Here is a 16109-nt window from a genome sequence, read left to right as displayed (position 1 = left end):
CCCCACCTCCTCATCTCCTCAACCTCCCCACCTCATCACCTCCTCAACCTCCTCATCTCCTCACTTCCTTACCTCCTCACGTTCTCACTTTCTCACCCTCCTCATGTCTTCACTTCCTCACCTCCTTACTTCCTCACTTCCTCACCTCCTCACCTCCTCACCTCCTCACCTCCTCACCCCGTCCTTCCTCCACTCCAGGAGCCCACCCCAGTAGATGAAGCCCAGCCTCCTATCCCCCCGCTACAGGACGACCACGCCACAGACGAGGAGAAGCTGGCCTCTTCCTCCAATCACAAAGAGAAGCTTGCTTCCTCAGCCAATCACAAATGGGCATCCATGGAGGCGGAGCTAACCTCTGACCCCCAGGAGGACTTCCCGCAGCCATCTGACCTCACAGCCTTTGTCAACGAGAACAATCGAGGTGAATGTGTTTGTGTGTGTTTGTGTGTGTGTGTGTGTGTTTTTAAAAATTAATCAATTAGTCATCAATTAGTTCACAAGTTAATGTCTCCATGTGCAGGACGATATGTCATCCATACGTGTGCTCCCCTAGTTATTGATTTCTAATTGGCAGCGAGCCCATGCAGCTAGCTATCCAGCCCTTTACTAAACCCTGACCCCTAGAAGGGTAGAGGAGAGCCACACTACCCAGAGGCTGTGTCTGCCTGACTGGGTTTAAACTGGGTCATGTTGTTATACAGATAGACAGACAGACTGTCCCACCAGTCCAGTCCAGTCTAGAGTATCTGATGTTCTCTCCCCTCTTTCATTTTTCTCTCTTCTCCCCCCTCTCTTCTGTCTTTCTGTCTCTAACCATCTCTCTTCTCTTCTGTCTTTCTGTCTCTAACCATCTCTCTTCTCCCCCTCTCTTCTCTCTTTTTTTCTCTAACCATCTCTCTTGTCCCTCCTCTCTTCTGTCTTTCTGTCTCTAACCATCTCTCTTCTCCCCCTCTCTTCTCTCTTTCTTTCTCTAACCATATCTCTTCTCTTCTCTCTTTCTGTCTCTCTTTCGTTCTCTCGTACTTGTGTCTCTAAATCGGTCTGTTGTATTGTCTCCCTCAGTGCCAGACTATGAGATTGAGTACATGGAGAAGATCGGCCCCCCTTCGCCGGTGAGTATATATCCACAATTTATGCTGTCAGTCAGATAAGAAGGGGTGAGAAGATAGAACTGAAACCAGCTCATGTTATGATCCTGATCTATGAAGATTTAATACGGGTTAATTAGGTCTATATGTTTGCTCGTGAAACTGACTGTCCTTGAGACTGAAACTGCCTGTTCTTGAAACTGACTGTCCTTGAGACTGCCTGTCCTTGAGACTGAAACTGCCTGTTCTTGAAACTGACTGTCCTTGAGACTGCCTGTCCTTGAGACTGAGACTGCCTATTCTTGAAACTGACTGTCCTTGAGACTGCCTGTCCTTGAGACTGAGACTGCCTGTCCTTGAGACTGAGACTGCCTGTCCTTGATACTGAGACTGCCTGTCCTTGATACTGAGACTGACTGTTATTGAGACTGACTCTCCTTGATACTGAGACTGACTGTCCTTGAGACCGAGACTGACTGTTCTTGAGACTGCCCTTGAGACTGAGACTGCCTGTTCTTGATACTGAGACTGCCTGTCCTTGATACTGAGACTGACTGTTATTGAGACTGACTCTCCTTGATACTGAGACTGACTGTCCTTGATACTGAGACTGCCTGTCCTTGATACTGAGACTGACTGTTATTGAGACTGACTCTCCTTGATACTGAGACTGACTGTCCTTGAGACTGAGACTGACTGCCCTTGAGACTGAGACTGCCTGTTCTTGATACTGAGACTGCCTGTCCTTGATACTGAGACTGACTGTTATTGAGACTGACTCTCCTTGATACTGAGACTGACTCTCCTTGATACTGAGACTGACTGTCCTTGAGACTGAGACTGCCTGTCCTTGATACTGAGACTGCCTGTCCTTGATACTGAGACTGACTGTTATTGAGACTGACTCTCCTTGATACTGAGACTGACTGTCCTTGAGACCGAGACTGACTGTTCTTGAGACTGCCCTTGAGTCTGAGACTGCCTGTTCTTGATACTGAGACTGCCTGTCCTTGATACTGAGACTGACTGTTATTGAGACTGACTCTCCTTGATACTGAGACTGACTGTCCTTGAGACCGAGACTGACTGTTCTTGAGACTGCCTGTCCTTGAGGCTGCCTGTTCTTGAAACTGACTGTTCTTCAGACTGCCCTTGAGACTGAGACTGCCTGTTCTTGATACTGAGACTGCCTGTCCTTGATACTGAGACTGCCTGTCCTTGAGACTGAGACTGCCTGTCCTTGATACTGAGACTGCCCTTGAGACTGAGACTGCCTGTCCTTGATACTGAGACTGACTATTATTGAGACTGACTCTCCTTGATACTGAGACTGACTGTCCTTGAGACCGAGACTGACTGTTCTTGAGACTGCCTGTTCTTGAAACTGACTGTCCTTGAGACTGCCTGTCCTTGAGACTGAGACTGCCTGTCCTTGAGACTGAGACTGCCTGTCCTTGATACTGAGACTGACTGAGACTGACTGTCCTTGAGACCGAGACTAACTGTTCTTGAGACTGCCTGTCCTTGAGGCTGCCTGTTCTTGAGACTGACTGTCCTTGCGACTGAGACTGACTATTCTTGAGACTGACTGTCCTTGAGACTGAGCTTGACTGTTCTTGAGACTGACTGTCCTTGAGACTGACTATCCTTGCATATTTTAGTTTCTTCTGATCATCGAAGAAAACGTGTGTGTTTGTGTATCTGACATGGTTGAACTCTTGCTGTATGTTTATCTGCCTCTCTGTCTCTCTCTATATATATAGACTCTGTTTGTGAAGAAACCTTCGACTCTCTACCTGAAGCTGGACTCTGTGACAGACAGCCTGACCAAGCCTAACCAAGGATCAGAACTCAACTCTCCCTGCACAGGGTACAACACACTGGGGTACAATACACTGGGGTACACACACACTGGGGTACAACACACTGGGGTAGAACACACTGGGGTACACACACTGGGGTACAACACACTGGGGTACAACACACTGGGGTAGAACACACTGGGGTACAACACACTGGGGTACAATACACTGGGGTACAACACACTGGGGTACAATACACTGGGGTACAACACACTGGGGTACAACACACTGGGGTACAACACACTGGGGTAGAACACACTGGGGTACAACACACTGGGGTAGAACACACTGGGGTACAACACACTGGGGTAGAACACACTGGGGTACAATACACTGGGGTACAACACACTGGGGTACAACACACTGGGGTACAACACACTGGGGTAGAACACACTGGGGTACAACACACTGGGGTACAATACACTGGGGTAGAACACACTGGGGTACAACACACTGGGGTACAACACACTGGGGTACAATACACACTGGGGTACAACACACTGGGGTACAATACACTGGGGTACAATACACTGGGGTAGAACACACTGGGGTACAATACACTGGGGTACAATACACTGGGGTAGAACACTCTGGGGTACAACACACTGGGGTACAACACACTGGGGTACAACACACTGGGGTACAACACACTGGGGTAGAACACACTGGGGTACAACACACTGGGGTACAATACACTGGGGTAGAACACACTGGGGTACAACACACTGGGGTACAATACACTGGGGTACAACACACTGGGGTACAACACACTGGGGTACAATACACACTGGGGTACACACACTGGGGTACAATACACACTGGGGTACAATACACTGGGGTAGAACACACTGGGGTACAACACACTGGGGTAGAACACACTGGGGTAGAACACACTGGGGTACAACACACTGGGGTAGAACACACTGGGGTACACACACTGGGGTACAATACACACTGGGGTACAACACACTGGGGTACAACACACTGGGGTACAATACACACTGGGGTACAACACACTGGGGTACACACACTGGGGTACAAAACACACTGGGGTACACACACTGGGGTACAATACACACTGGGGTACAACACACTGGGGTAGAACACACTGGGGTACACACACTGGGGTACAATACACTGGGGTAGAATACACTGGGGTAGAACACACTGGGGTAGAACACACTGGGGTACACACACTGGGGTAGAACACACTGGGGTACACACACTGGTGTACAATACACTGGGGTACAATACACACTGGGGTACACACACTGGGGTACAATACACACTGGGGTACAACACACTGGGGTAGAACACACTGGGGTACACACACTGGGGTACAACACACTGGGGTACAACACACTGGGGTACAACACACTGGGGTACAACACACTGGGGTAGAACACACTGGGGTACACACACTGGGGTACAATACACACTGGGGTACAACACACTGGGGTACACACACTGGGGTACACACACTGGGGTACAATACACACTGTGGTACAACACACTGGGGTACACACACTGGGGTACAATACACACTGGGGTACAATACACACTGGGGTACAATACACACTGGGGTACAATACACACTGGGGTACAACACACTGGGGTACAACACACTGGGGTACAACACACTGGGGTAGAACACACTGGGGTAGAACACACTGGGGTAGAACACACTGGGGTACAACACACTGGGGTAGAACACACTGGGGTAGAACACACTGGGGTACACACACTGGGGTACAATACACACTGGGGTAGAACACACTGGGGTACAACACACTGGGGTACACACACTGGGGTACAATACACTGGGGTACACACACTGGGGTACAATACACACTGGGGTAGAACACACTGGGGTACAACACACTGGGGTAGAACACACTGGGGTACAATACACACTGGGGTACAACACACTGGGGTACACACACTGGGGTACAATACACTGGGGTACACACACTGGGGTACAATACACACTGGGGTAGAACACACTGGGGTACAATACACACTGGGGTACAATACACTGGGGTACACACACTGGGGTACAATACACTGGGGTACAATACACACTGGGGTAGAACACACTGGGGTACAATACACACTGGGGTACAATACACTGGGGTACACACACTGGGGTACAATACACTGGGGTAAAAATACACACTGGGGTACAACACACTGGGGTACAATACACACTGGGGTACAACACACTGGGGTACAATACACACTGGGGTACAACACACTGGGGTACAATACACACTGGGGTACAACACACTGGGGTACAATACACACTGGGGTACAACACACTGGGGTACAATACACACTGGGGTAGAACACACTGGGGTACAACACACTGGGGTACAACACACTGGGGTAGAATACACTGGGGTACAACACACTGGGGTAGAACACACTGGGGTACACACACTGGGGTACAATACACACTGGGGTACAATACACTGGGGTACAACACACACTGGGGTACAATACACACTGGGGTACACACACTGGGGTACAATACACACTGGGGTACAACACACTGGGGTACACACACTGGGGTACAATACACACTGGGGTACAATACACACTGGGGTACAACACACTGGGGTACACACACTGGGGTACAACACACTGGGGTAGAACACACTGGGGTAGAACACACTGGGGTAGAACACACTGGGGTACACACACACACACACACACACACACACACACACACACACACACACACACACACACACACACACACACACACACACACACACACAAACCAGTGGAGGCTCCTCAGAGGATGAAGGGGAGGAATGTCCTACTCAGTGAATTTCAGAAAAAGAAGAATAGTGAAAAGTTATCCTTGTTATGTAAAATTATACTAAATATATTCACATCACCAAATAACTGACTAAAATAACGTAGCTAATTTAGCCTACTCAACAACCTGACTCAAACAGAGAGGAATGCTATTTATGTTAGCTAGCTGGCTAAGGTTATCCAACACTGCATCTCTTCCAAGTCATGGTACGTTTTTTAAATTTATTGCCACTGGGGCCCGCCCAGTGTAACTGCTAAACTGCTTGCTGTACACTCTACTGCTTGATTGTAGCGGGTTTACTAATGCGTTCGTTCTAGTCACTATGTTGACTATGACCTAATATGGTGACAACAATGTAGGCTGTGTGGAGCAGTTAGCGGTTATGATATGAAGGTTTGGCTTGGAGAGGTTTTTTTTGTTGCCTCGTCACAGACTGCTGTGTGTTGTCTGTCATAGTTGAAGTGTACCTATCATGAAAATTACAGGCCTCTCTCAACTTTTTAAGTGGGAGAACTTGCACAATTGGTGGCTGACTAAATACTTTTTTGCCCCACTGTATCTGTTGTTCCATGTAGTGAATCTGTTACTCAATGTTTTTTTTATGGCCTAATAGTTCCCCCCCAAAAATATCCTACAAATATCTATATAATTTTTTTGATACTTCAAGTGGTCTTAAAATTCTAAATCAAACAGCTAAATGATGCTTGGTATCAATAAAACAATTCCATATAGCTTAGTATAACCCCTCCTCCTTAGTATAACCCCTCCTCCTTAGTATAACCCCCCCCTCCTTAGTATAACCCCTCCTCCTTAGTATAACCCCTCCTACTTAGTATAACCCCTCCTCCTTAGTATAACCCCTCCTCCTTAGTATAACCCCTCCTCCTTAGTATAACCCATTCTACTTAGTATAACCCCTCCTCCTTAGTATAACCCCTCCTCCTTAGTATAACCCCTCCTACTTAATATAACCCCTCCTCCTTAGTATAACCCCTCCTCCTTAGTATAACCCCTCCCCCTTAGTATAACCCCTCCTCCTTAGTATAACCCTTCCTCCTTAGTATAACCCTTCCTCCTTAGTATAACCCCTGCTACTTAGTATAACCCCTCCTACTTAGTATAACCCCTCCTACTTAGTATAACCCCTTCTACTTAGTATAACCCCTCCTACTTAGTATAACCCCTCCTACTTAGTTTAACCCCTCCTCCTTAGTATAACCCCTACTCCTTAGTATAACCCTTCCTCCTTAGTATAACCCCTCCTACTTAGTATAACCCCCCCCCCTCTCCTTAGTATAACCCCTCCTACTTAGTTTAACCCCTCCTCCTTAGTATAACCCCTACTCCTTAGTATAACCCTTCCTCCTTAGTATAACCCCTCCTACTTAGTATAACCCCCCCCCCTCTTTAGTATAACCCCTCCTACTTAGTTTAACCCCTCCTCCTTAGTATAACCCCTCCTCCTTAGTATAACCCCTCCTCCTTAGTTTAACCCCTCCTCCTTAGTATAACCCCTCCTCCTTAGTATAACCCCTCCTACTTAGTATAACCCCTCCTACTTAGTATAACCCCCCTCCTTAGTATAACCCCTCCTACTTAGTTTAACCCCTCCTCCTTAGTATAACCCCTCCTCCTTAGTATAACCCCTCCTCCTTAGTTTAACCCCTCCTACTTAGTATAACCCCCCCCCTCCTTAGTATAACCCCTCCTACTTAGTTTAACCCCTCCTCCTTAGTATAACCCCTCCTCCTTAGTATAACCCCTCCTCCTTAGTATAACCCCTCCTACTTAGTATAACCCCCCTCCTTAGTATAACCCCTCCTCCTTAGTATAACCCCTCCTACTTAGTATAACCCCTCCTACTTAGTATAACCCCTCCTACTTAGTATAACCCCTCCTCCTTAGTATAACCCCTCCTACTTAGTATAACCCCTCCTCCGCCGGCTTAGCCACTTAATTAAACAGAAGCAAACGGAACAAAACGGGAAGGGAACTACCTGATTTTTGATCCAATAAGAATCTCGTTTTAGTTGCAAAACAGAATGTTTGCAGTAGTAATTACACCCCAGATTAGCGAGATGCAGGCAAGAGTGTACACGTCTCTCGATTTGTGCACCAACGTTCAGTTGTAGGCTCGGTTGTAGCGATCTCATGATGGGTAAAGGGAAAATTAGAGTATCACTATCGATGTTACATTGAACTGGGTGAATGGAATATGTACGACAGTCATCCAATATGCTGTAATATAAATAATACCACACCTCCTTTAAACATGTTTTTATTGTCCTCTCTCATCTTGAAAGGCAATAAATGACACACACACACACACACACACACACACACACACACACACACACACACACACACACACACACACACACACACACACACACACACACACACACACACACACACACACACACACACACACACACACACACACACGCCCTCTAGTCTAGTCACATATAGTGAGCAGTAATAATTATAATAAATAGGACTAAATCAATTCACTCTCTCTCACATGCACACAGATTGAGTTTCCAGTCCCCTTCTCTGAATCAAAGAGGTGTAGGGGGCCTTTTGTCAACTTCCACAGCGCCCAGGGAACAGTGGGTTAACTGCCTTGTTCAGGGGAACAGTGGGTTAACTGCCTAACTCAGGGGAACAATGGGTTAACTGCCTTGTTCAGGGGAACAGTGGGTTAACTGCCTTGTTCAGGGGAACAATGGGTTAACTGCCTTGTTCAGGGGAACAGTGGGTTAACTGCCTTGTTCAGGGGAACAGTGGGTTAACTGCCTAACTCAGGGGAACAATGGGTTAACTGCCTTGTTCAGGGGAACAGTGGGTTAACTGCATGTTCAGGGGAACAATGGGTTAACTGCCTTGTTCAGGGGAACAGTGGGTTAACTGCCTTGTTCAGGGAAACAGTGGGTTAACTGCCTTGTTCAGGGGAACAGTGGGTTAACTGCCTTGTTCAGGGGAACAGTGGGTTAACTGCCTTGTTCAGGGAAACAGTGGGTTAACTGCCTTGTTCAGGGGAACAGTGGGTTAACTGCCTTGTTCAGGGGAACAGTGGGTTAACTGCCTTGTTCAGGGGAACAGTGGGTTAACTGCCTTGTTCAGGGGAACAGTGGGTTAACTGCCTTGTTCAGGGGAACAATGAGTTAACTGCCTTGTTCGGGGGAACAGTGGGTTAAATGCCTTGTTCAGGGGAACAGTGGGTTAACTGCCTTGTTCAGGGGAACAGTGGGTTAAATGCCTTGTTCAGGGGAACAGTGGGTTAAATGCCTTGTTCAGGGGAACAGTGGGTTAAATGCCTTGTTCAGGGGAACAGTGGGTTAACTGCCTTGTTCAGGGGAACAGTGGGTTAACTGCCTTGTTCAGGGGAACAGTGGGTTAACTGCCTTGTTCAGGGGAACAGTGGGTTAACTGCCTTGTTCAGGGGCAGAACAACACATTTTTACCTTGTCAGGTTACTGACCACTAGGCTACCTGCCGTCCCTAAACTCTAACCACTAGGTAACCTGCCGTCCCTAAACTCTAACCACTAGGTAACCTGCCGTCCCTACACCCTAACCACAAGGCTACCCGCCACCACTACACTCTAACCACTAGGCTACCCTGCCACCCCTACACTCTAACCACTAGGCTACCTGCCGCCCCTACACTCTAACCACTAGGCTACCTGCCGTCCCTACACTCTAACCACTAGGCTACCCGCCACCCCTACACTCTAACCACTAGGCTACCTGCCGTCCTTACACTCTAACCACTAGGCTACCTGCCGTCCCTACACTCTAACCACTAGGCTACCTGCCGTCCCTACACTCTAACCACTAGGCTACCCGCCACCCCTACACCCTAACCACTAGGCTACCCTGCCGCCCCTACACTCTAACCACTAGGCTACCTGCCGCCCCTACACTCTAACCACTAGGCTACCTGCCTTCCCTACACTCTAACCACCTGCCGTCCCTACACTCTAACCACTAGGCTACCTGCCGTCCCGACACTCTAACCACTAGGCTACCTGCCGCCCCTACACTCTAACCATTAGGCTACCTGCCGTCCCTACGCTCTAACCACTAGGCTACCTGCCGCCCCTACACTCTAACCACTAGGCTACCTGCCGTCCCTCCACTCTAACCACTAGGCTACCTGCTGTTCCTACACTCTAACCACTAGGCTACCTGCCGTCCCTACACTCTAACCACTAGGCTACCTGCCGTCCCTACACTCTAACCACTACGCTACCTGCCGTCCCTACACTCTAACCACTAGGCTACCTGCCGTCCCTACACTCTAACCACCTGCCGTCCCTACACTCTAACCACTAGGCTACCTGCCGCCCCTACACTCTAACCACTAGGCTACCTGCCGTTCCCACACTCTAACCACTAGGCTACCTGCCGTCCCTACGCTCTAACCACTAGGCTACCTGCCGTCCCTACACTCTAACCACTAGGCTCCCTGACGCCCCTACACTCTAACCACTAGGCTACCTGACGCCCATACACTCTAACCACTAGGCTCCCTGACGCCCCTACACTCTAACCACTAGGCTACCTGCCGTCCCTACACTCTAACCACTAGGCTACCTGCCGTCCCTACACTCTAACCACTACGCTACCTGCCGTCCCTACACTCTAACCACTAGGCTACCTGCCGTCCCTACACTCTAACCACCTGCCGTCCCTACACTCTAACCACTAGGCTACCTGCCGCCCCTACACTCTAACCACTAGGCTACCTGCCGTTCCCACACTCTAACCACTAGGCTACCTGCCGTCCCTACGCTCTAACCACTAGGCTACCTGCCGTCCCTACACTCTAACCACTAGGCTCCCTGACGCCCCTACACTCTAACCACTAGGCTACCTGACGCCCATACACTCTAACCACTAGGCTCCCTGACGCCCCTACACTCTAACCACTAGGCTACCTGACACCCATACAGTCTAACCACTAGGCTCCCTGACGCCCATACACTCTAACCACTAGGCTCCCTGCCGCCCCTACACTCTAACCACCAGGTTACCTGCAGTTCCTCCACTCTAACCACCAGGTTATCTGCTGTTCCTCCACTCTAACCACTAGGCTCCCTGCCGCCCCTACACTCTAACCACCAGGTTACCTGCAGTTCCTCCACTCTAACCACCAGGTTACCTGCAGTTCCTCCACTCTAACCACCAGGTTATCTGCTGTTCCTCCACTCTAACCACCAGGTTACCTGCAGTTCCTCCACTCTAACCACCAGGTTATCTGCTGTTCCTCCACTCTAACCACCAGGTTACCTGCTGTTCCTCCACTCTAACCACCAGGTTACCTGAGGTTCCTCACTACCGCTTTCAGTTGTTATTGTACTTGCCGATTTACCACATAACAAACACATTATCCATAAGCGCACACCCATATACCCAGATATATTCTCTATCATTTTCCTTATCCCTCCTTCCCCCTCTCTCTCAATTCAATTCAATTCAATTCAAGGGCTTTATTGGCATTGGAAACATGTGTTAACATTGCCAAAGCAAGTGAGGTAGATAATATATAAAGTGAATATATAAAGTGAAAAACAATAAAAATTAACAGTAAACATTACACATACAGAAGTTTCAAAACAATAAATACATTACAAATGTCATATTATATACAGTATATACAGTTTTTTAACAATGTACAAATGGTTAAAGGACACAAGATAAAATAAATAAGCATAAATATGGGTTGTATTTACAATGGTGTTTGTTCTTCACTGGTTGCCCTTTTCTCGTGGCAACAGGTCACAAATCTTGCTGCTGTGATGACACACTGTGGAATTTCACCCAGTAGATTTGGGAGTTTTTCAAAATTGGATTTGTTTTCGAATTCTTTGTGGATCTGTGTAATCTGAGGGAAATATGTGTCTCTAATATGGTCATACATTGGGCAGGAGGTTAGGAAGTGCAGCTCAGTTTCCACCTCATTTTGTGGGCAGTGAGCACATAGCCTGTCTTCTCTTGAGAGCCATGTCTGTCTATGGCGGCCTTTCTCAATAGCAAGGCTATGCTCACTGAGTCTGTACATAGTCAAAGCTTTCCTTCATTTTGGGTCAGTCACAGTGGTCAGGTATTCTGCCGCTGTGTACTCTCTGTGTAGGGCCAAATAGCATTCTAGTTTGCTCTGTTTTTTTGTTAATTCTTTCCAATGTGTCAAGTAATTATCTTTTTGTTTTCTCATGATTTGGTTGGGTCTAATTGTGCTGCTGTCCTGGGACTCTGTAGGGTGTGTTTGTGAACAGAGCCCCAGGACCAGCTTGCTCAGGGGACTCTTCTCCAGGTTCATCTCTCTGTTGATGATGGCTTTGTTGTGGAAGGTTTGGGAATCGCTTCCTTTTAGGTGGTTTTCGAATTTAACGTCTCTTTTCTGGATTTTGATAATTAGTGGGTATCGGCCTAATTCTGTTCTGCATGCATTATTTGGTGTTCTACGTTGTACACGGAGGATATTTTTGCAGAATTCTGCGTGTAGAGTCTCAATTTGGTGTTTGTCCCATTTTGTGAAGTCTTGGTTGGTGAGCGGACCCTAGACCTCACAACCATAAACGGCAATGGGCTCTATGACTGATTCAAGTATTTTTAGACAAATCCTAATTGGTATGTTGAAATTTATGTTCCTTTTGATGGCATAGAATGCCCTTCTTGCCTTGTCTCTCAGATCGTTCACAGCTATTTCTTTCTTAGATTTTTGCATTCTTCATCAAACCATTTGTCATTATTGTTAATTTTCTCTCTCTCTCTCTCTCTCTCTCTCTCTCTCTCTCTCTCTCTCTCTCTCTCTCTCTCTCTCTCTCTCTCTCTCCCCCTCCAAGTAGGAGTTTTGAGGAGATAGAGGCCCAGATCACAGCCCAGATGAAGACTCCTGTGCTGGGCTCCAGACCTGGTCCAGAAGGGTCTCGACCCGGTCTTGAGGGGTCCACTGGAGAGAAAGAGAAGACCAGGAAGAGAGAGAGCCAGTCACTCAGCCGGACACAGAGCACAGACATTGAGCATGGTGCGGTGAGTAGAACAGCACTGAACTGCCTGGCTGTCAATCTACCTCACCAAAGCAAAACAAAATCCAGAAGAAGATGTATCATTGCATTTACAGTATGTTTCTCATCATCTTTCATCTGCATGTGACAGTTATTTGCATCAGGCTCCTCTCGGGATACAATGTTAGGTCAGAGTTTCTTTCCCGGGTTCACTATGCCGAGGCCTCTCTTAATCCATACCACCGGCTGTCTGTGTTATTGTCATGTGGTCATGTAGACACTAGAGGGCGACAATGACAACCCTAAATACTGTACGGTACAGCCTAGGGTGTAGACTGCAGAAGTTGATGCTCAATAGGGACATTTACCTCATCAGCTACTCTGAAAGCCCTGTCTTAAGTTAGCTACCATAAAGTAACTACCATAAAGTAACTACCATAAACTAACTACCATAAACTAACTACCATAAAGTAACTACCATAAAGTAACTACCATAAGGTAACTACCATAAAGTAACTACCATAAGGTAACTACCATAATGTAACTACCATAAAGTAACTACAATAATGTAAATACCATAAAGTAACTACCATAAAGTAACTACCATAAAGTAACTACCATAAAGTAACTACCATAATGTAACTACCATAAACGAACTATCATAACGTAGCTACCATTAACTAACTACCATAAAGTAACTACTATAAAGTAACTACCATAAAGTAACTACCATAAAGTAACTACCATAAAGTAACTACCATAAAGTAACTACCAGAAGGTAGCTACCATATAGAAGGTAACTACTAGTAGGTAGCTACCATAAGGTAACTACCATAAACTAACTACCATAAGGTAGCTACCATAAACTAACTACCAGAAGCTACCTATCAGCCAGCTACAAACAACACACCTCAGTCTCAACTACCCAGCTCCCAACCTCCTGCTGACAATGCCCAATGCTTTGCTTCGCAATGCTGACCCCCTCCATGCTCCGCTCCTCGCCCCGCTCCTGGCCCTCCTCCTCCTTCCTGCTGCCAACCTCTGTAGAAACCCACCCAGGGCTCTATGGAGGTCCAAGGTCCAGCCCCTGGCCCATCCCCAGACGTACCCTTCTTAGCCAGGCTGTCTGAGTGCCCTGACCCCCAAGCCTACCTGGAGGCTGTGGAGACTGACCTGGCAGAGACCAACCCCACTGCCTTCGCCCTCAAACTACAGGTGTGTTGATGAGAGTCAGACAGTGTGCTGTGCTCCCCTCCCTCGCGTGCCAACCTCCTTCCCGTTTGGATCCTCTCTATCCCTCGTAGTTATATTATTGATAAATCGTAGTTATATTATTGATAAATCGTAGTTTTATTATTGATAAATTGTAGTTTTATTATTGATACATGAGATTGTCTGTGTTTACTCTAATGTGTACGTCTCTCTTTGTTTTCAACATGTTTTCTAGTCTGTTGTCTACTCTGTTGTCTAGTCTATTGTCTCGTCTGTTGTCTAGTCTGTTGTCTAGTCTATTGTCTCGTCTGTTGTCTAGTCTGTTGTCTAGTCTGTTGTCTAGTCTGTTGTCTAGTCTATTGTATCGTCTGTTGTCTCGTCTGTTGTCTAGTCTGTTGTCTAGTCTGTTGTCTATCTAGTCTGTTGTCTAGTCTATTGTCTAGTCTGTTGTCTAGTCTGTTGTCTAGTCTGTTGTCTAGTCTGTTGTCTATCTAATCTGTTGTCTAGTCTGTTGTCTAGTATATTGTCTAGTCTGTTGTCTAGTCTGTTGCCTAGTCTGTTGTCTAGTCTGTTGTCTAGTCTGTTGTCTAGTCTGTTGTCTAGTCTATTGTCTAGTCTGTTGTCTAGTCTATTGTCTAGTCTGTTGTCTAGTCTGTTATATAGTCTGTTGTCTAGTCTGTTGTCTATCTAGTTTGTTGTCTAGTCTGTTGTCTAGTTTGTTGTCTAGTCTGTTGTCTAGTCTGTTATCTAGTCTGTTGTCTATCTAGTTTGTTGTCTAATCTGTTGTCTATCTAGTTTGTTGTCTAGTCTGTTGTCTAGTCTGTTATCTAGTCTGTTGTCTATCTAGTCTGTTGTCTAGTCTGTTGTCTAGTCTGTTGTCTAGTCTGTTATCTAGTCTGTTGTCTATCTAGTTTGTTGTCTAGTCTGTTGTCTAGTCTGTTGTCTACTATGTTGTCTAGCCAGTTGTCTAGCCAGTTGTCTAGCCAGTTGTCTAGTCTATTGTCTAGTCTGTTATCTAGTCTGTTGTCTATCTAGTTTGTTGTCTAGTCTGTTGTCTAGTCTGTTGTCTAGTCTGTTATCTAGTCTGTTGTCTAGTCTGTTGTCTAGTCTGTTATCTAGTCTGTTGTCTAGTCTGTTGTCTAGTCTGTTATCTAGTCTGTTGTCTATCTAGTCTGTTGTCTAGTCTGTTGTCTAGTCTGTTGTCTGTCTAGTCTGTTGTCTAGTCTGTTGTCTAGCCAGTTGTCTAGCCAGTTGTCTAGCCAGTTATCTAGTCTGTTGTCTATCTTGTTTGTTGTCTAGTCTATTGTCTAGTCTGTTGTCTAGTCTGTTGTCAGGTCTGTTGTCTATCTAGTCTATTGTCTAGTCGGTTGTCTTGTCTGTTGTCTAGTCTGTTGTCTAGTCTGTTGTCTAGTGTGTTGTCTAGTCTGTTGTCTAGTCTGTTATCTAGTCTATTGTCTAGTCTGTTGTCTAGTCTGTTATATAGTCTGTTGTCTAGTCTGTTGTCTATCTAGTTTGTTGTCTAGTCTGTTGTCTAGTCTGTTATCTAGTCTGTTGTCTAGTCTGTTATCTAATCTGTTGTCTATCTAGTTTGTTGTCTAGTCTGTTGTCTATCTAGTTTGTTGTCTAGTCTGTTGTCTAGTCTGTTATCTAGTCTGTTGTCTATCTAGTCTGTTGTCTAGTATGTTGTCTAGTCTGTTGTCTATCTAGTTTGTTGTCTAGTCTGTTGTCTAGTCTGTTGTCTAGTCTGTTGTCTAGTCTGTTGTCTAGTCTGTTGTCAGGTCTGTTGTCTATCTAGTTTGTTGTCTAGTCTGTTGTCTAGCCAGTTGTCTAGCCAGTTATCTAGTCTGTTGTCTACTCTGTTGTCTCGTCTGTTGTCAGGTCTGTTGTCTATCTAGTCTATTGTCTAGTCTGTTGTCTTGTCTGTTGTCTAGTCTGTTATCTAGTCTGTTGTCTATCTTGTTTGTTGTCTAGTCTATTGTCTAGTCTGTTGTCTAGTCTGTTGTCAGGTCTGTTGTCTATCTAGTCTATTGTCTAGTCGGTTGTCTTGTCTGTTGTCTAGTCTGTTGTCTAGTATGTTGTCTAGTCTGTTGTCTAGGCTGTTGTCTATCTAG

General features: G+C 46.5%; 1 protein-coding gene across 7 annotated transcripts in view; it reads left to right on the top strand.

Moving 5' to 3' along the window:
* The window catches only part of tacc2 (transforming, acidic coiled-coil containing protein 2), a 98112-nt gene that overhangs the window by 43725 nt on the left and 38278 nt on the right, over window positions 1–16109 (top strand). For 3 of the 7 annotated variants that reach the window (XM_064924452.1, XM_064924447.1, XM_064924451.1), the window contains exons 6-10: window positions 199–421; window positions 1063–1112; window positions 2852–2973; window positions 12628–12811; window positions 13834–14001. In XM_064924452.1, the coding sequence (XP_064780524.1) occupies window positions 199–421; window positions 1063–1112; window positions 2852–2973; window positions 12628–12811; window positions 13834–14001 (747 nt within the window). Of the gene's footprint in view, window positions 1–198; window positions 422–1062; window positions 1113–2851; window positions 2974–12624; window positions 12812–13833; window positions 14002–16109 lie in introns of all 7 variants that reach the window. The other 4 variants (XM_064924450.1, XM_064924448.1, XM_064924449.1 and 1 more) reach the window with 4 other exon arrangements.

Source organism: Oncorhynchus masou, chromosome 18 (genome assembly GCF_036934945.1).
Source record: "Oncorhynchus masou masou isolate Uvic2021 chromosome 18, UVic_Omas_1.1, whole genome shotgun sequence".
NCBI lineage: Eukaryota > Metazoa > Chordata > Actinopteri > Salmoniformes > Salmonidae > Oncorhynchus > Oncorhynchus masou.
Note: the sequence above shows the minus strand (reverse complement) of the source record. Positions and strands in the feature narration are given on the sequence as shown.